The sequence below is a fragment of the Protomyctophum parallelum genome (genome assembly GCF_964188405.1).
Source record: "Protomyctophum parallelum genome assembly, chromosome: 9".
Lineage (NCBI taxonomy): Eukaryota > Metazoa > Chordata > Actinopteri > Myctophiformes > Myctophidae > Protomyctophum > Protomyctophum parallelum.
In genome coordinates, this window is record NC_139706.1 from 27,522,111 (window position 1) to 27,542,721 (window position 20,611).

General features: G+C 41.6%; 2 protein-coding genes across 5 annotated transcripts in view; one reads left to right on the forward strand and one right to left on the reverse strand.

Annotated features, from left to right (window-relative positions):
• chrna10a (cholinergic receptor, nicotinic, alpha 10a) overlaps positions 1 to 20,611 on the forward strand; it is a gene marked incomplete at both ends in the record, with an annotated part of 108,587 nt that overhangs the window by 71,310 nt on the left and 16,666 nt on the right. The window lies entirely within an intron of this gene.
• stim1a (stromal interaction molecule 1a) overlaps positions 1 to 20,611 on the reverse strand; it is a 38,759-nt gene that overhangs the window by 12,254 nt on the left and 5,894 nt on the right. For all 4 annotated transcript variants that reach the window (XM_083772817.1, XM_083772816.1, XM_083772819.1 and 1 more), the window contains exons 4-8: positions 13,582 to 13,696; positions 12,258 to 12,369; positions 10,913 to 11,028; positions 6,166 to 6,343; positions 493 to 670 (exon numbers count right to left, since the gene is read on the reverse strand). In XM_083772817.1, the coding sequence (XP_083628943.1) occupies positions 493 to 670; positions 6,166 to 6,343; positions 10,913 to 11,028; positions 12,258 to 12,369; positions 13,582 to 13,696 (699 nt within the window). The remainder of the gene's footprint in view (positions 1 to 492; positions 671 to 6,165; positions 6,344 to 10,912; positions 11,029 to 12,257; positions 12,370 to 13,581; positions 13,697 to 20,611) is intronic.

Genomic DNA, 20,611 nt, shown 5'->3' on the forward strand with positions numbered 1-20,611 from the left:
AAAGGGGGTGTAGGTTTAGTTTTTGGCTAGGTGGCCCAGCCGTCATCCAATCAGGATAGAGAGGGGCCTTCCGCATGTCCGCCCACTGTAGCACGTGCACATCTTGTTACCGGGGCGGACCGGGGTTTTTCCAAATCACTGAATGCTCCTTTAACAGTGTGTTCGCATGATATTACTGCCCATTGTTTATCATCTGTTTATTTGAGTGGGTAGTGCTGTTTCTTTGCCAGCCAAAACCCTGATGGCAAATTAGTTCATGAGTAGGTGTATTTATACCAATCTGAACGTTTCAATCTGAACATACTGTATAGCTGAAACTGGTACAGATTATTCGGTTACTCGGAGAATTTTATTCTAGCTCTGTACTACACAAAGTTTCCTAACTGGGCTTCTTGTACATTCCCTCTCTCTACAACTGTACAGCAGCAGCAGGAGCACAAGTACCTGTCTGTACCCATGAGCGCAACTCACAGTCACCACCTGTTGCGTTACCTGGTCTAGCTCTTCCTCTGCATATTTCTGTCGGCTCAGCTCGTTCTCGGTGCCTTCACGCAGCTCCTTCAGTCGCTGGGCTTCCTGCTTGGCAGAGTTGATCTCATCCCTCAGCTTCTGCTCCAGGTTTACCTTCTCCACCTCCACCGTGCTACGCTCCTCCTGGGCGATCTGCAGCCTGGGGAGACACAGGGGTCAAAGAGATGCACGTTAGATCTTGAAAATACTATACTTGCAAACCACTATACTAATAATTTGATTTTCTCTTCACCGCTTTTTCTTACTGCAGATGTATAATCTGAAAGGGCAATGCTGCAAAAAAAATTGTATTGTCTTCTATTGAATATTAAGCAAGAAATGCGACTGAGAAATAAGAAACCTTGCATCACCGGAAACATTGGCTAATGTGCAGAAGTCAAAGGGATTTGATCAGCTGGCAGAGAGCTCACAGTAAAGTGACATCAGGGACAGTAAGGCCAAAAATGGTGTACTTTAAGAACTGCCCAGTGTAATTATCCAACAGTCCTGTAATGACTCGCATTTGATGTAGTGTGACTGAAATAATAATAACACAGACAATATAAAAATGTTTAAATTGCATAATCATCAGTTACAGTATATTTAAGCTTGTTTGTCAAAATATATACTAATAAAAAAATCACACCTGTGTGAACCGAGTCTCTCTCTCTCCCTCTCTCCCTCTCCCTCCCCTCCCCTCCCCAATTTCTTCTCTGTATCGTTCCAATTTCTTCTCTGTATCGTTCCAATTTCTTCTCTGTATCGTTCCAATTTCTTCTCTGTATCGTTCCAATTTCACGCATGCGCACACCACTCGTGCTCATGACTACACACAGGTACACGGACATTAACACACAGGTACACGGACATTGCTGGTTGTAGGAGTGGTTGCACCACTCAAAAACACTGAGATTTGAGTAACATGTAAAGTGTACTAAAATACAATTTAATATTATGATTATGATTATGATTATGATTTGACTAACTGCATTTTATAACACAGTCAATAGAATAATTTCACTGCAAAGTAATAAGGCACAGGGATATTACACCACATCAACAAAAACCTGATACATGTCATTTTAGATTAGGTTTTAGTGTTGGCTGTTCAAAAATGAAACCAATAAGTGTGAGAAGAACCTCAGGTCTTAACCCATTTTGTTTTTTTGAATTGCATTGCACAGTAAAACAGCTCTCAAAGTCACACTTGTAGCTGGACAGTTGGACTAGTTACATGGTGACACATTACAACACAAACCTCTACCAAAGTGTCATTGCACTTTAACTACCATCTTGTGATCAATTTTGTGATTGGCACAACAACCTAATGCTCATCATATAATCTCAAATTCAAATTCAGTCCAACACAGACTGAAGTTGAAAGCAGAGAAGAGATCTAGTGTTTTGTCAGTTTTGGACACCCGTATAATAGTTTTGTGTTTGTTTATGATTGGACTGATGCTCATTCATTTACAGCCAAATGAGTGCCAGGCTACATTCGGAATGCTGACTTGTCACAGTCATCACTGAAAAATCTCTCCACCCTCAAGTGCTCTATGATGAGTGTTTTAGTTTAGAAGAGCACTTTGTGTTTTCAGCTGGGAAAAAAATACTTGGGTGGAGTACCTGGATGTACTAAACACACTTAACTGGTTGAGCCGGTATGAAATAATTAAGTACCATGTTGTGTATTGGAATTTATTTTTTACGTTTTTCTTGAAAATGTTAAAAATGTATCCTCAGCCTTTAAATCCTATCAACAATTGTGGGAAGGGGGATTCAGGACCAGAGAACAGGCAAGATAAAAAAGAATTATGTAATTTTTCTGACACTAGGGAGCAGTAAACACTTCCTGTCGAGCCATCATTGACGGCTGAGGTAGCCAAGCAGTGCAGAGGCCCAATGAAAGGTGATCCAGATGGCAGAGGGTGGAAAATGTGGATGACTGTCCTGCTAATGCCTTCGACCCCGACCTCTGTCATTCTCTGCATAAAGGCTCATCAGGTCTGCCTGTACGTGCTAGCTCTACAAGGAGGAAGGCTAAATGGTTTTTCAGTTGCTCTGCATGGCAGGATTCACAGGCAGATGCAGATTTGTCAGTGGTGGGTTATTGTTTGAAACAAATACACAAAGGTTCCATTTGCAGGTTTTAAATATCGATGTCAGCCAATCAATGTCTAGAAGTCAGCAGTATTTGCAATTTGACAAGGGGACAGAGACAGTCCTTTCCTGTCTGTGTGCACACCACACATAATCTCACCGGAAATGAGTGCTGGAGCTGACATGTTAAGCAGTTATACTTCACACCAGCTTGTGTCATAAAAGACACCCAGGAAGCAACATGCAATACAGCTCTCTGGTCAATGCCACAACCTACTGTCTCCCAACAGGGAGGGCGTGACAAGGCCATGCCACTTGATATGGCCACAGGATATGCTTGAAGGTCTGGAAAGCGAGCAGCTGGCAATAGGGATCAGGAAGAAAGGCACAGCTACAGACAGAGGACATTACCAACCCCCTTCTCTCTCTGTCTCTCTCTCTCTGACAAATACTCTAGGAGCGATGCCAGCCTCTGTGCCATGGCCACATAATGAATAACCAAATGCATGCCTTACAGAGGCTCAACAGTTGCACTGCTTGACTGTCCAGATAAGAGGATCTCATTAAGGACATTTAAATGACCAGAGGCAAAAGGTAATGCATTAAAAATGGTGGTAAAATGTGGGCTACTGGTCTAATCACTGAAAACATGGGCTACATCTGAGTTTTCAAGTTATCCCAAACCATTTAAAACCAAGTAATGTACATCATTGTTGTCCTATCCACTAGACCATATATTCAAATCAAGTTGTTCAATTACTATTGGGTAATCCAGAGATACTTTAGTCAATAAACAGGCAGAGCATTAGGACCTGCTACATCCAGCACATACTGTCACACTGCCCTGCCTGTCAGGAGGCACAGCGTTAATCTGTTCCAAGGCTACGCTCGGCAGAGGAGAACAGTGAGTCATAATAAGCCACCTAAAATGGTAATACAACACAGCAGGTTATAGGGGGATGTCCATTTAAATCTAACTTGCAGCTAAAAGCGGAGTACATCGAACTGAATTTACCAACAGCTTTTGATGACTTGACAAAGTGGAGCTGGACATGCAGCATTATGACATGACGTGGCAAAGGGCACACTAAGAGGAAATGTTAACAACCTTTCTCTGTCTGTTCCAGTGAGATAAGGATGGGCCATGGCTAAGAACGAAGGCAATACACTTCTATGTTGGTATCAGCAAACATGAGTACATCCTTTGGTGGATTCAGCATGAAACACCAGAGCCAAATAAATAGACTGGCCTGTCAGTCTTTTTAGAGGGATCGTTTGACCTCCCTGGCTTGTCCTGGTGCAACACTGACATGGTTGGTTTGTAGTCAAGAGGCAGTTTGATCACACACACAGAACAGCTGTCTGGGACATAATGTAATACCACAGGGAGACTAATAATGGTATGGACACAGAGCCAGTCATACTCAACTGAAACACAGAGGGAAGGAACTTTAAGTTAACAGACAAACATTTGTATTGTCAGTCTTCTAGCCGATAAACAAACATAAAACTAGTTTATAAAAAAAAGAAAGAAAAGAAAATCATGGCTGCTTCATGGCCATTATCTTTGCACAGGCAATGAAGCCTGAAAATATATTTTGAGTCCTACAAATGGCAGTTGCTGTACACAATTCTTATAATAAATGATAGTTTGTGTCCGTGCCAGATTTAGAGGCACATGACCTGCAAATATTCTGGATATGTACACCTACTGTATACTGTAGTTGAGTTAATGACATGCCTAAAATAGGGACCCGAGGTTAAAAGTGGTTAAGTCTGTTTGTGGGTTCTATGAAAACAAGACCCCCCCCCCCCCCCCCACCATTTCCTGAAAAGTAATAGTTTTGTAACGACAAGGTTTTCAACCCAACAGCGACAATATGCTTAACTGTAAACTGTATGTGTTCTGAAGATTCATAAAGTGGAGCAAATAAATAAATAATATGGCCATCGGATGAGAGGTGATGCATCAGCTGATGCAGGAAGCTCAGCCCTTTGCATGAATACAGCCTGGGATCGAATTTAAGAAGTATTAAGTCTACAAATCTGTGTAAAATGCAGTCAGTGAAGAATGTGTGCCGTCATTTGCCAGCCAATTATTCAGTCCTGTTCTTACAGCCAAACACGAGTTCTTAACTTCCTCTTTGTGATGAATAGGCCTCTGTACATGAACTCTGTGAACGTTGCTATGACAACATTATAACTAAATACTAAGGGTAGGCTGGTACACCGCTTTCACTACATGCAACTGTTTCAAGCAATCTTCTCTGAGAACATGACTTTTTGTGAAATCTGATCAAGTTTTTGCTATTAGCACGGGTATGAGCTGAGCTCCACATATTTCAGAAATACTAACATTGACAATGGTAGCCGTTTGTTGTCTCCACCAGGCCGAAGGCATGGGGAGAGAGTATGTTTTGCACGTCCGTCCGTGTGTGTCCGTCCGTCTGTGGATAGCTAATGTCCGGCACCATTGGCTTGATCGCAGCCATACTCTGCACACACACTCTCTGAATGCCACAGATGAACCTCTGCCCCAAGGTTTTCACATTGGCCTCTTGTAGCACCACAGGAGGCCACTTTGTGGAAAACAAGTTTTTGGACAGAACACCTACAGATTTTGTTCAAACATCACGCAAATTGGTACACAGTCTCTCTAGAGGCAGTCAACGAAACGCGTCTTAGAGTTTTCAGACTCCATCCTGATTGGCTGAGATTGGCTTCCAAAGTTCGCAGGAGTGCTCAGTTTCAAACAAAATGCCGCAAATCATGAACATATCATGTGATTTCCGTGAAATTGTGCATGCACATTCCCACTATGCCGAGGAAGAACATTTTCAACTCATGGTGGTGCTATAACTGGCCGATTAGTGTTTTTACCTCCAACTGCACGGATCTGTGTAAAACTTTGTATGCACACTCCCTAGAGGCCAAGGAAAACTTTGCCTGGAATGTTTCACATCTGCTCTTTATAGCGCCACCAGGAGGCCGACATATATAAAACACATTTTCTAATATTACTCCTTCAGATTTTATCCAAATCTCACGCAAATCGGTACATATGCTCTCCATAGTCATGTGATCAAGGCGGGTTTGTTTGATTTCTCATAATCCATCATGATTGGCTACGATTGGCTTCTAAACCTTTCAGAAGTAGCCCGCTTTGTACAAATCACCACAACTCCTCAACGCAGCGTCCGATTGCGGTGAAACTGTGCATACATATTCCCACTAGGCTGAGGAAGAAATGACAGTTGACAGTTTTCAAATCAGCCTCATGGTGGCGCTACAACTGGCCAAGTCTCGTGTCACATATCTATATATATACCTGTATATATCTATATATATATATAATATTTTTTTTATAGACACAGCAACACTTGGTCTGTCAATTAAAATTATTTTTGCATTGTTCATGGCCAGTAGTTGGTGCGTCTTCCCTTTTTAATTTTAAATGAAACGATGTGCAAAGATAAAATGTGTGTGACACATTTGTAAAAGACTTGTGGTCGGGTGCAAGAAGCTTGTATTGTGCATGGTAGGAAAAAGCCTCACTTCTGTTGTAGGCCATGCAGACTCTGTTCAGCCCTCTGCAAACCCTCCAGGTCTTTCATCATCTTCTTCATGTGGTCCTTAGAGTAGCGGTTCTGGATGTAGGCGAACCAGCAGCCACCCATGCCGATGACTATCGACACCACCAGCATGAAGTCTTTCAAGTGATTATGTCTATTCACTGGGGGCGGACAAATAGAAGACATGTGTTTAGTATGGTATCATGGTATGTACCAAGAAACTCAAACTGCCTAAATAAAATGTGAGCTAAATAAAAACTAGGAACACTTTGTATTCACCAGTGAGCATTTAAATAACGGTTTTGCTATGGCCTCTGCTCATCATACTTAACTGTCCAGATGTCATGGAAATAGGAGGTATTAGTAGTACAGCAAATGTTGGTTCGAGTAAGAGGGCGCCAAACTAAAAGACCAAGCTAAAGCCAGCTTAACACAATCTATTTCTAGTATGGTAACTGATGCTGACAAACAAGTATGGGAATTATGACATTTTGCTACACAAGAGAGGCAATGACTCAAAGTTAAACCATTAATCTCATTGTTGCCCCACCAATAGCTTGGAAGTGAAGCGTTAATATCATAATGTTGTTAATGTCACAATGGTGTCATCCTATTTTTTAACCCATAGCTTTTCAAGACAGTCACAGACAGTCCATGTGGGGAAAAAAGACAATGTGGCGCCAACCGGAACGTACCACCGGAAGACAATTATTTTTCCCTTTGTTCTAAACAGTATTACATGGAAAATACCAGGCTTTCCTCTGCGGTGGGAAGCCTGGTTATGTGAGGTTAGAGTAGGAGGGGATGTTCTACAACTAAATAGTGCAGTACCCGTTTCCGTCTCAAGTAGTTGCATGTTGCAAGGAGTTGCGTGGCAAATCATTGGTGTGGTTTGGGATTTAGTACAGTACCCTTTATCCAAAATCAAGAAACGGATATCATCATCATCATCATCAATTTGGTGTGGTGGTCAACTCCAATGAGGCACATTACTACTGCACCGTGCATTATGTAAAACATATTCACATCTGGCATTTTTATCTGGTAACGGAGAGTGTTTTAGAAGATAATCAGTTTTAGGAGAAACAGCTTTATACTTCATTGGCCAGCTTGGTGGTGGTGTCGCACACTGAAAATAGCTGCATCTACAAGCTGTCGATTTCTGGTGTGCAACACCCACACACAACTAAGTAGGCTACCTGTTGCTTGCCTCATCAACTGAAATCTCTCCAAAGTTTAGTATAGCCTTCAGAGTTGCCAATACAAAAATCACTTTATTAAACATTATTTACAAGTTAGAGCTTTGTACTGGATAGTGTTGAATGTGAGTATATAACATCCAACAAAACAAATTGTGAACATCATTAGGCCTTAAGGTTCGTCTGCAAAGACCTGCCAAGAGGAGCCTGTATATTCCTGTAGCCATGTCTACACAATCCAGAGCAAACACAGGTAAGTGGGAGCCAAGAGAACTTCATTACAGAGTTGGAGCAGCACAGTAAAGTTACTGGAAACAGGCAAAGAAGCTTCGCTGAAAAACTAACGAGCGTGAGGGCCTACAACTGGGACTAAATGGCCCAGTCTCTTTTCAATCCTACAGAATCTACAGACCACAAAGTGGAGATAACGTTATACCGGTAGTTTATTTTACATTAACTATGGTCATCACAAGCCAATTCTTAATTAAAAGAGCAAAGTTCCCAAATATTAGGCTATATTGTCACAAAAATAATCCCAAAACTCACATCAAGATAATGGTAATTCCTAAACATTTTAGAAGTTAGTTTCAAAACCTTGTCTAATTACTGTGCCTTCAACATGGCCCATTTCTAACAATCTATTCTATCCCATTTCTAATCTGTGTAATATGCTACTTCCCCACATACTGCTTCACTGCCCTTAAGGAATGCTACCAACAGTCCAAAGTGACATTTAATCATCCATTACACCGGGAATGACTAGCTTTAACCATGTCTGCCCTATTATGTCTCGGTTAGACAGTCCATTTTCATGTAAAATGAGGCACAAAAAGGTATGAATGGGTCCACTTTGGTTAAACCATGTTAACCATTACACAAGTGTCCACTTATATGCCACATTTAGCATCAATCCATTGTAAGAGGTGTCTTAAAATGATGCCGTTAAATCCAGTCAGCCTATGTGACCATTAGGAGGACCTCCCTGGCTTTGAGGGCCTGTCAACTCCACACAGCCCTCTAATGTCTTCCCCCAGCTGGGACTCGCTTACAAACACATGCACAATGACACATGCCAGACGCAGCCGACTGTGCACTTTCTAAATGAAACTATCCTTTGAAATTGTCTTTTTGATAGTCATTATTTTTCCTCTTCTTTGTACCACAGAATTGTTTACGTGTCTTTGCTTTCAACAATAGCTACAGCTCAACTGCAGCTTCTCTATTGTATTAGGGCTGAGTCAAACTATGTCTGTTGAGACACACCCGGTAAAATCCTTAGGGGGATAACAAAACTGTTGATGTTACAACATGTTCCCAGGAAGAGATGCAGCAGCAAGTCTTTGTTGTAGAACCAGAAAGCTCACATTCTAGAGTTGCAGACTGGAGTAGTGATGGTAGATAAGGAGCAGGAAAGGACGAATAAAGTATTTATTAATCTGCATGTGGCAGAGTGGCGCGTCTAGAATACAGAGCAGCCCAGTTACCCCTCCACAAGAAATGTGTTCCTAGGATGATCGGGGTATGCAGCTTCTGATTGGCTGAAACAGGGGTAGGGAGCGTTCGGCTGCGTCAGCTTGGATTGCATGTCTAATATCTGCCGTTGTATCCTACCGACTCACCTGCCAGTGAGGAAGCCCCACCGGGAGGCCGGGGGGCCTCATCCTGGTCCTCCCACCCAACATTCCCTTTTTAGACGTTTTGTTTTACTTCTACACAATCTTCTGGAACATATTTCAATCTTTTCAAACACCTTTTGTAGTAAGGCAAATAAGAGATAATTGTTCCCAGTGCCACCATACGCATTCACTTTAAGAGAATGAGTCCCCCCCCCCCCCCCCGCCCTCCACACACACTCACTACACACACTTTAGTATCATTGGCACAACCACACATTGTTTACCTCTCGCCAGAAGCATTTACATGTCAGGAGCGACGTGGTACAAAGGCACAAATTACATCCGAATTTTGGAGATCTCTCCTGGATTCCGATTTATGGAGGTTTGAAAATCCTGCTTGTAACCGATTTAAAACGGTGAAAAGATTTTACGTCCCATAGCTGGTGGTGAAGGGGTATTGCCATAGCAACCGGACCAACGTTAAAAGCTGCCGTGGGGCTCAACCATAATATACATATACATAATATACATAGTATACGTTGGGGTCCGTATAAATACAGACCTGGCTGATAAGGTCCACTAGCATCCCCTAGCGGCTATATGGACCTAGCAGAAAAATAATTACTCTTGAAGGTCTGAGGACCTAAACAATGATTATTATAATACATTATTTTTGGAAGTTCAACACAGTGAACATAGATTCAGTGATAATTTATTTCAACTACATTATTTGATTATTTAAAAAAAGTAAATGATAGATTAACCTCTAACAAAATAATCAATGGAGAATAATCGATTGCAGCCAATTATACTGGGGTATTGCAGGAATTGCATGTAATCCAATTGATTCCCGCAAATGTAGCACGGGAGATTCTCGCGCACATTTACAACGATATAATCAGCAAACGCGGAAGTGCGGATGCGGGAGTACTGTCTGGAGCTACCATTCACTCTCTCCAGAGAATCTGCCTCGCTCTGCAAGGCTACGATCCCCCTCGACCTCCCGGCTCCCGGCTGGCCAGGTTTATTTATACTCCGTCGTACGACTGTGTCATTCAACAAAAATAGCCGATCTACAAGCACACAGTGTGTGACCTTGTGCTGCACTCTGAGGTTGTAGAGCGGCTATTTTCGGTATGCAACACCATTAATTAAACACCCACAACACCAGAGGGAGTGCAACAAACCATGTACAACCCAGATTCGGCACAAACAAGGGACTAAATTATTTTCGCTCCTATGCCACCAAAATGTGGAACGCCCTACCAACAGTCATTAAGACATGTGAATCCCTTGACTCCTTCAAAACCGCTCTCAAAGGGCACCTACGGATGGCTGCAATTCGAAACTGGCCTCTGTAAAATCTGAATCCTTCCCCCCCCACCCCATTTCCCCTCACTGTATATGTATCTTTTCCCTTTTTGCTTCCTATATGATGAATTCCTGTTCTGTTCTTTAGCTACATATAAGTGTCTATTTGTATGTCTCTAAATGTTTTGATGAATTGAACAATGTGGACCCTGTTGTAAACAAGTGTAATGCTTAATTGGGTCGTCCACTCACAGTTAACAGTCTTTGTATTGAGTTTGTGCTTAAAATGTACTGTAAATTCTACAAACTGTTAATAAATATTTCAATCAATCAATCAATCGATAATGTATAAATCAGGCTAAAACATGAACACATCATCTGAAGGGAATCCCGCTCAGTAAAAAGAAAACATCACGCCCAAGTGACATGGGGCGCCCACTGTGGCTGCCACATGTCACTGCTTAAAGCAAAGTCCATAGATTTGGCTGCCACATCACGAGTGTCATCCTGTTTTTTTCTGAAAGACGTTGGCTTATATGGCTATATATATTACTTTTATATATGAATAATAAGGAATTAGGTATGAATTCTTTCCATCACTTACTCAGTGGGGCTCCAAAAAGTACAGTATCCAAGGCTTTGAGTTGTAACTTCTGGACATGGCTGCGATCCAGCATCTTTAGAATAGATACCATCAATGTGCCATTCTTCACAGCCAGCCTGAAAAAGAACAGACAGTGAATTTACAATAACAATGAAGAAAGAACAGAAGACTGTTTTTCTTTTTTTTTTCCATGTGAGAGAGAGCTTCCAGCCGCAAAACCTACAAGCTGAACTTTAGGAGTGCATACCCAAATTTGGACAACAGAAACCCACACCACCTGACATTAGGCTGGAGTAAGGACGTCTTCAAGGACGGCAATGTCAGTCCAACAGTTTGATTGTAAACAAGATATCTAAAACTAATTTCTGGATTACTATGTACCCGGATGATGAACCCTACTGATTACCTATTCTCTAGCACACTGGTTCCCACACTGGGTCAGGACCCCCTTTATGGGTCACCAATAAAACATGTATGGGTCATGACTTGAGTAAAAAATAAAATGTCCTTTTCCTACATTTAAAAACATACATTTCAAAAGATTTTCTTTTAAATTACAAAAACAATACATTTGAATTTTTTTTTTTTTAAACAAAGAAATCCCATAATTAAATAAATAAGAATTAAGAAGTAGTAGTAGTAATAGCCGATCTACAAGCTCTCAACGTTGCGTGAAGCTACGCTCTGTGCGCTTGTAGATCTGCTATTTTCACTAGTTTGGTCCCGGGCAACCATATATTTGAGTCTCATCCTGAAAAGTTAGGGAACCACTGCTCTAGCACCATCTTTAGATCAAGAATTAGGTAAGGTCGATTGCCATGAAACTTTCTGAGCACGTTCATTTAGTTACCAGGGATAATGCACAGTTTCACGCTCCCTGGACGACGAGTGGATTGGGAGTTGGGACACACTAAATGCACCCGAAGGGCATACGTGAAGGCAACCCCATAACTTTACCCTAACCATGACTAAAGCCATGTCTAAACTTAGACATATAAAACATTGCCTAACATTAATGCATCGGAGGCACTTAGTATTTCCTGGGCAGATTGCCATGAAAATTGCTGAGCTCATTCATGCTCTCCGGAGAATGAACCGTCAATATTTAAGTGACCCCATAGCCTTTTCTCAAGTGCCGCCCCCAACTTCATACACAAATCTCTGATAATCTGACAGGCAGATTGAAGGATAAACCCTACTGATATAATACAAATAAAAACTACTACTTGTAATGTTAATCGGTCAGTGAGTATATAATATGTAACCCCCAACCCATGTAATGACGTGATGTCTGATAAAAGCAGTTTAATTAATCACATTCTACTGAAAAGAAATTGTCACCTACCTCGGCATGGTACTACCATTAAAGCGCATCTTGCGAAAGCCATCCACATACTGTGGCAGTTCCACATAGGTAATCAGCCATTCCACGACCTCATCCACTGTCCAGTTGTACACTGAGGGAAAACATATAGAAGATATATCTGCTGAAAAATCTTCAAACTCACTCCTCCGAAACATTAAATATTCTGATTCAGGAAACATCTTCTCCATCCCAGAGTATGCAACTTGAGACTACTGTAGACTGCATCTGTTTCTACTCAATACTTCATGGCTGTATGCACCTACTATATAATTTGTGAAATTAGCCAAGACATATTCTCTGTCATAACATGCATGCATTGGCCAACTGTCTGTGAATAAGTCAACATTGTGGGTTGCAAGTGTTAATGTGCAGCAATGCTGCTGGACTGAACAAAGACCCAGTTTCCTGGTTCAGAACCTCCTCTGAGGCCTGACAAGAAGCTGCAATGCAGGGTACTTTAAACAGAACCACAAGCAAACATATAGGGGGGAGGGGCTAGAGGAAAGGGTGTGAAAAGCCAGGAGTGCAAGTATACTATACAGTGCAGGCGTGAAATTATCTGCAGCAAAAGGTTGAGCAAAGATAACTAGAAGGAGGTGAGATAAAGTGAGGGTCTGCTATGAGACATCTTGTTTTGTTGACAGATTCAATAATGCCCCCTTGAGTGGGTAAGTGTTCTGCACTTTGCTTGACAATCATATTACTGCCTCTGATGGAAACTCCTTGGGTGAGAAAGAACTGTGTGCTAGCCTTGTTTTTCAGTCATGGGAATAAAATATGAAGTTTAATAACCGATGAAAAATAAAAGTAGGGATGCAACTATTCTATCCATTGCTTTTTTGGTTAATCAAATAAAGTACATTATATTTAATTTGTTTTAGATGATACTGGCAACTGATGTAATGGTGGAAACAAATTTTAAAAATTGCACCCGTGCAAACTGAAACTGAGAGGTGCTCTGTGTGTGTGTGTGTGTGTGTGTGTGTGTGTGTGTGTGTGTGTGTGTGTGTACAAACAGACATTCAGTGCTCAAACAGACAGACGGACCTACACACAAAGCTGTTCCTTGGAGCAGCTAGCACTGCTCAAAAATGCATAAGGACAGTCAGCATAAGAGTTTCATTAAGAATTAATGATTAGTCTTCAAACGAAGTGGGCAGAGCATATCAAGGAGGAGAGTACAGTGAGATTCCATATCGCTGAGTCATGTACTGTATTTTTTTTTTTAATGCAGAAGTGTGAAATCTGCCTAGGGACAGGTTTTTGTTCAGATAGAAAAGACAACAACAACACGTCGCCGTACCTTCAGAGCCCTTCCAAGTCCTCCACAAGTCCTCCACACTGATGAACTGATCATCCCCATGGAAGCTGTTGTGTTTGGCCTTGGGATCATGGTAGTTCAGATCCTCCCTAAGGAACTGTGGGGTGACAGACAGGGATGTTTGATAGTGGTGTTAGAAGGATTTAGATAAGACATAACCTTGTAAATTGGTGTTAGAAAGATCACATTTAGATAAGACATAACCTTGTAAATTGGTGTTAGAAAGATCACATTTAGATAGACATTACCTTGTAAATTGGTGTTAGAAAGATCACATTTAGATAGACATAACCTTGTAAATTGGCTATTTGTTTTACCATTTTGAAAAACATTTTCGAATAGTTCAAATAGCCAATCTACAAGCTTACAACGTGTTGATGTAGATCGGCTAGTTGAACAATCAATGTTTTTCAAAATAGTAAAAAAGGCAAAGAAGTTCAGAGATAAGGGGTTTAGCACTGACGGAAATAAGGCCCTTAAGTGTGTTATGCCTTTGCTCTACTCAGTGGAATGTTTTATTTTTACCTCATTTGCACGCATGCCTTTTAAACACTTGTTTGCAGTTTTACGCCAAATATGGGAAGGTGCAAAGAGTAGTGCTACAGTACATGGTTTTGGTTGAGATGATTTGTTTCAATTATTACACACTAGTCCTTACCCGTTCTGAATATATGAACAGCAAATTATGTTCAGTGTGGGGAATTGTTTACAGATGGTCTTGGGAAGTTGGGTTGGGCACAAAAGTAGGCTAATAGAGATGGATGGATGGATGGATATGTTGCTGGGTGTCCAAGCGATAACTTTAATGGCTACTGGTGAACCGTGCAAATAAAAACAAAAGCGAATTCCGAGGGAAAAGTACCTGAAATGGAGTGTTTGGTTTTCCTAGTGAAGTCAATGGGAAAAATAATAAATGTAGGCCTATATAAATTAAACGTTTTAGAGATCCATATAAGCTACTGGTATTAAACTCTGAGGTTGGCTTTTGGGGCTTCAAAGCAAGTTGTAGTTTGTTCTTTAACTAATCAGGTTAAGAATGAGATGTTTTTTGTGATTTAGGAATGTGTCGTTCCTGAGCTATTGAGCCAGCGCTGGTCATTGCATCTGTCTGTATGTATTTTGTCATTGTGTTGTTCCGACGGCACGGGATCTGTCTTCCCCTTCCGTCGAGTGGTGGATTATTGATATGTTATGATTCAACAATTCAATAATGTAGCTTTTGCTACCTCCCCGTCCGGGGTGGACTTAAACCCTGTTGTTTTTGCGTGCTAACGGTAGGCGGTTAACAAAACGTCTCCATTTATACAGATAAGCATTCCGTGTGATTGTGCTGTTCAGTGTGTGACGCTGGGTGCGTGCAGGGCTGTAACCTGTCGTTGTCAGTGTCCAGGCTTTCAGCCTGCATGTAGCCTATTTGTATGGCACGGCGAAGGAGGTGGTGGTCTCGGGAACGGACAATGTGGTCTCGAATCAGCGCGTGGGTCCACGCTAGCATGCCCCCGTCCAACTGTCAGAGATGGCTTTCAGGTGCCCGTCTGCCACGCAACCTCCGTGTTGGCCGCGATGCTTCCCCAAAGATTCACCCGCTTCTGGTAAGTTATGTCGATTGACGTGTGAACATTAAGAAGGTGTGGAATAGCTGTAGTATGCGTCTGAGTTGTTTTCCCCGTGTGGTCAGATGCCTGCCTGGGGGCGGTGTGAAAAAGGGTAGGTGCGTTGGAGAATGCGCTAGGGTCCTTGAGGCTGTTCTTCGTGGCATGTTGTTTGTTGTATGTAGTAATTGTGTCGATGCGTAGGCTACTGTTACTAAGGTAGAGTGTTCGCCAGCCTCAATCGCCTGTCCGTGCAAAGGACAGCAGCCAGATGGGGCCTGAGGTGAGGTGAGGTGAGGGGCCTGAGGTGGTGTGGAGCAGATCAGCGAGTTTGGACATTGAGGGGGTTGGAAATATCCCGGTCACTGTGAAGGCCGTAGTACTGTAAATATGACATGAATATGAATGCAAACGGTGTAGTTTAGTAGGAGAAGACGGCCAAAGGATGCAACACACACACGCACACACACACACACACACACACACACACACACACACACACACAGTCAGCGGCGCCAAATTGTATAGGGCACTCTTTGTTGTGTTGCGGCGGTAGCTAGAGGAAGCATGCCAGTGGGGTAACGGTGAGAACGGTGGCCTGTGATGCAGGGGCGGAGGTGTGTGAGGGTGCGAGGTTAATTCACTAATAAATTCATTATTAATCAATAATCATTAATGTGTCAAATCGAAAAAAGGGCTTCGTTAAGACCTCCATATTCATATGGTCAATGCCTGTGTGAAAAGTGGGAGTGATTGGTGCAGGCAATGAGGAGATACGGCGGTGTTTCTGACAGACAGACATTGACTGAATTATAGTATGATAATTCCATGCACTTCTTTGGACTTCTATTCAACTCCATGCACCTTTTACCACTTATGCTGTTAAATAGCAGATGCATAATTGCTCCAATTGGCCTCAATGCAGAACCTGAACACCCAAAGTGCACCTCCACTTTCAAATAAACATTTATTTATTGTGACAACAAAAGGTACACCATAAAAGGCAATATATGCCAATTATATACTGTAGCCATCTCCTAGCTTTTGGGACAAATTATTTGGTGAGGCAAAATCTAAGAAGATCTCACTACAATGACTACAACATAGTTTGAACTGCAAGTGAGAAGATATATTCCTGAAAATGTATTTTGTCAGATGTTTAGAATGAACACTGAACAGCAGATGGCTACAGCGGAAGCAGTGTTGTGGTTGGAGAGTATTGGCCAAATACATTTACACATTTCTGGATGTGTTTGCTACACTAATGGTGATTGCTTAATGATGCTTCCGCATGTTTGTCAGCTTCATACTAGCCCTGAAGAAGACCAGTGGGTCGAAACATGTTGGCGTTTTAAAACTTTACTTTTTTTAATGAATTAACACTAGGGATGCACCGAAATTGAAATTCTTGGCCGAAACCGAATACCGAATATAGGAAACAGTTGGCCGAAAACCGAATATCCCAATATGATTAATTATACATATTTTTTCCTACCATTGCTGTCATGGCCGTACCTTAAAGCTACCTGATTTATTTAAAATAAATGATTATGGCAAAACTTAACTTAAATAATAATCACTATTGTGAACATTTATTCAGCCCTTTTGAATGCATTAATTGCATACACTATTCGGTGATATATTTTCTGCCTATTCGGGCTGAAACCGAACATTTTCTGCGGCTGAATATTCGGGGGATAACTAGTTAAAATAGTATGTTTATACAGAGTAAGTACAGAATAAATAATCTCTCAATCACCGGGTAATGACTGTGACACAGTCCTGTATCTGAAAGGTCAGAAATGCAGTCCTTGCAACCACAATGTTTCCAGCCAGACAGGTCTAGTCCAGAATGCCACGTAAGCACTATAAATACTTTGTTGTACAACAAATAGCAAAGATTGTTGACCTACAAGCTTGTAGATGTTTGGAAAATTTGAAAGATTTAGAAAGCTTTTGCCTATAATGCCATGTTGAAAGTGGTTATCACTTAACATACCTACACCCGCACAGTATCATTGGTATGAAGTGTAACTGAATATCGCTGTTTTAGTATCCTCACTTAACCCATTAACCTGAGTTTGATTCTACAAATGTTATATTATGGTTATGGCAAAACTTAACTTAAATAATAATCACTATTATGGATCCATAAAACATTTATTCAGCTCTTTGAATGCATTAATTGCATACACTATTCGGTGATATATTTTCTGCCTATTTGGGCCGAAACCGAATAGGCCGAAAATGCATATTTAGCCATTTTCTGCCGAATATTTTCTGCGGCCGAATATTCGGTGCATCACTAATTAACACCCCGAATGCCCGTGGGTATTTAGGACCATTAAATCAGGGCGCCAAGCGATTTGCAGCTTCAGGACCTAATCTTTGGTTAGAATTGGAAGCATTGATTTAGATCAAGAGTTATTCACGTTCTAAGATTTTCGATCTCATCCACTAAAATGGAGGGGGACTACTTTGGAATCTGGATGTCCCAACCAGAAATGACATTGAATGTTGCCCAACAGGTACTCCCAGCCTGTGGAGCGGTGCGCTCGGTTATGAAATGATTAATGTTTTATGATTAATCTCCGTCCTGGACACTGAGCATAACTATTTGTTAGGACAGAGACCCCCGTAAATTCAAGGGTGTAAAGTACCTTGAATTTACGCCCTCTCCTCCCACCATTTTCCGAGTGCTCAGAACGCTCTGCTTTTTTCTACATTTACACATTATTGCTAATATGTGCCCTCTGCATTTAACTTATCCTTCCAACTATTAGGAACACTGTCTTTCATTCCCGATTGTTTCTAACCAACGTGTTTGTGTATGATTAATGGGTATATGCAATAAAATAAAAAATAAAAACTATGGTAAATACAGCCCTGGCTCATATCACGAGAGTATGAAACTTGCAGGTGTGGATCCTACCCTCATTTAGCAATCTTCTGTCCTCATTATTCAGTCTTTGAAACCAAACAGGAACCAGGCCCATTGTCTTGGAGTGCTCTAAATTGTGAGCTGTCTAAATTGTGTATTGGCTCAAGGCCACTGCAGATGAGTGCCTACTGCACTGCACTTGATTCCCAAGCCAGAGCAGGCTTTATAATGCAAGTGCGTCTCCTCCAAAATTGTATAGCATGCAGCAGAAAAGCAGCAACATTTTAACCACGTGGGCTTGGCGAAGTTGGCACTCGGCAGGGAACCTCTTCAAGACTGCATGATGTAAGCAAGACTAAACTAGGCTTAAAAAGGGGGCTTCAGGCTGAAGTCCCCCAAACAGTAGAATACCTCAATATAGTTTACACATAAGGCCATGGTATACTGAGCTTAAATTGCATTTTCAGGATAATAGCACCCTGGGGGCTACTACTGACATAAAGAAGCTATGTCCTAGTTTATTCCATCTCATTGTGTGTTGTCTTAAATGCTGATTTTGTAGGGTATTTATGTTAAAGACTACACAAGGGCAAAAGAAAACATGGCAGGTGCTTGACAGTACAACATGATGTAAGCAACACAGCTGCAGATAATAAAATTCATAATGGGTGCGTTATATTTAGGTGTGTCAATGTGCAAGCATTGTCAACATACTGTTAACTACCTGTACTGTCAATACCATGGCACACCCAGAGTGGTGAACAGAGAATGGTGACAGTGACAACTCCGATGGACCAATTCTTTCACAGCAGTTTTTTCATAATTTCCGGAGCATGGAGCTTCTTTTTAGTTCCCAGAAGTTAGTAGTAATCAACACTAGCACTGCAGTAGAGTTGCAGCATAACAGACCATTTGTTAGTTTGAGACCACTTATAAAAAGGTTAAGATGTTTAAATAATCATAATCAGATTTTATTGACCAAGTAAAATATGTCACCAACACCAACGCAATTACTGTTGCTGTTCACACTCGAATATGAGAACATTCTACATTTCTTTTAACCTATTTAGGACTGAGGCCGATTCTAAAAAGATGTCTTCTAAATCCTAAACGTTTTTTCATGTCAAGGACCCACAGAATTATCTGTATTTGGCGGCGGACCCCCCCCCCCCCCCCATCTGAAAAAATGTTGTTCCAGGGACCTCCAGAAGCAAAGATTTGAGTTAAAAACGTTTGCTCTGAAAGAATATATTCAAAGATTTGCACACATTTTCATGATTTAAAAAGAATAGCAGATCTACAAGCTCGTCCAACATTCCCTTTAAATATGTCAAGCAGAGCACTGAAATTGTTATTAATTGGGAAGTTGTAGTCCATTTACTTTGACAGTATGTTAATAGGATTATATGGCCTTTATAAACTAATCTCATTTACTATGGCCTTCTTAGAAAGGAATCCTCACTGATGACCAAGGTTTACTGTAATGACACTTTATTGTAATGACACAATGACACATCTGAAGAGGCAGTAAGCCTCTTCAGATAATGAAAAGCCTGACAGTGTAACCATATACAACGCATTAGGGGTGTGCATACTGCATATGACGATATTAAATCATGAACGATTAAAATGCGAGAGAGACCGTTCTATTGAGTGTTCATTCTATCAGTTGCAGTATACCTGATTTTTTTAACAGTGTCACTCACAAAATAGAACATAAATCTACAAGACAAAATGTCCTGTAGACAAAATCTACATTGCCACTGCAGACGGGATGGTGCTCCAGCCCGTCAAGGACTTCAAATATCTCGGGGCTTGGACTGCCTCAACTGAACAGGACCTGGAATGCCTTGCATGGGATATGGAGTGTGTGGAAATCAGACATGGGAGAAGACCTTAAGAGGCGGCTTTTCATAGCTACTGTAGTCAGTACTGCTGTATGAGGCTGAGACATGGACCCTCACAGCACAACGGGAAAGAGCCCTGGATGGAATCTACACTAGAATGCTACAAATGGCACTAGGTGTCACATGGACGACCTCTATGGGGACCTACCAAGGGTGGTCACAGACAAGTCAATCGACTCTATGGGAGCCAACCCAGGTCAAAGCCAGGAGGGGAAAGAAGCACACCACAACGCGACAGCTTAGCTCTAGACTAGAGCATACATGGGCCACTGGCGGCCCGGGGGCCACATGCAGCCCCCACCATCACTTAATGCAACTAAATGCATTTGAAATTATATAAAAAGGTTACTTTTCAGGATTCCAATTCAAAAATGGCAAAAAAGTATTCAGGATTTCAATTCAAATATAGCACAAATAACTGATCTACAAGCTTAAAACGCGTCGCACAACGATGCGTTTTGAGCTTGTAGATCGGCTATTTTTGCTACGACAGTACCGGTAATATGCAATGTGGCCCTCTGAGTGAGTGTGGAAATATAGTTGCCCTCTCCATTGTCAAAGTACCCCTGCTCTAGAGCTCAAAAACCTGATAGATAGGAAAATGTGGAGGGCAGCGATCCAGGAGTCCAGAG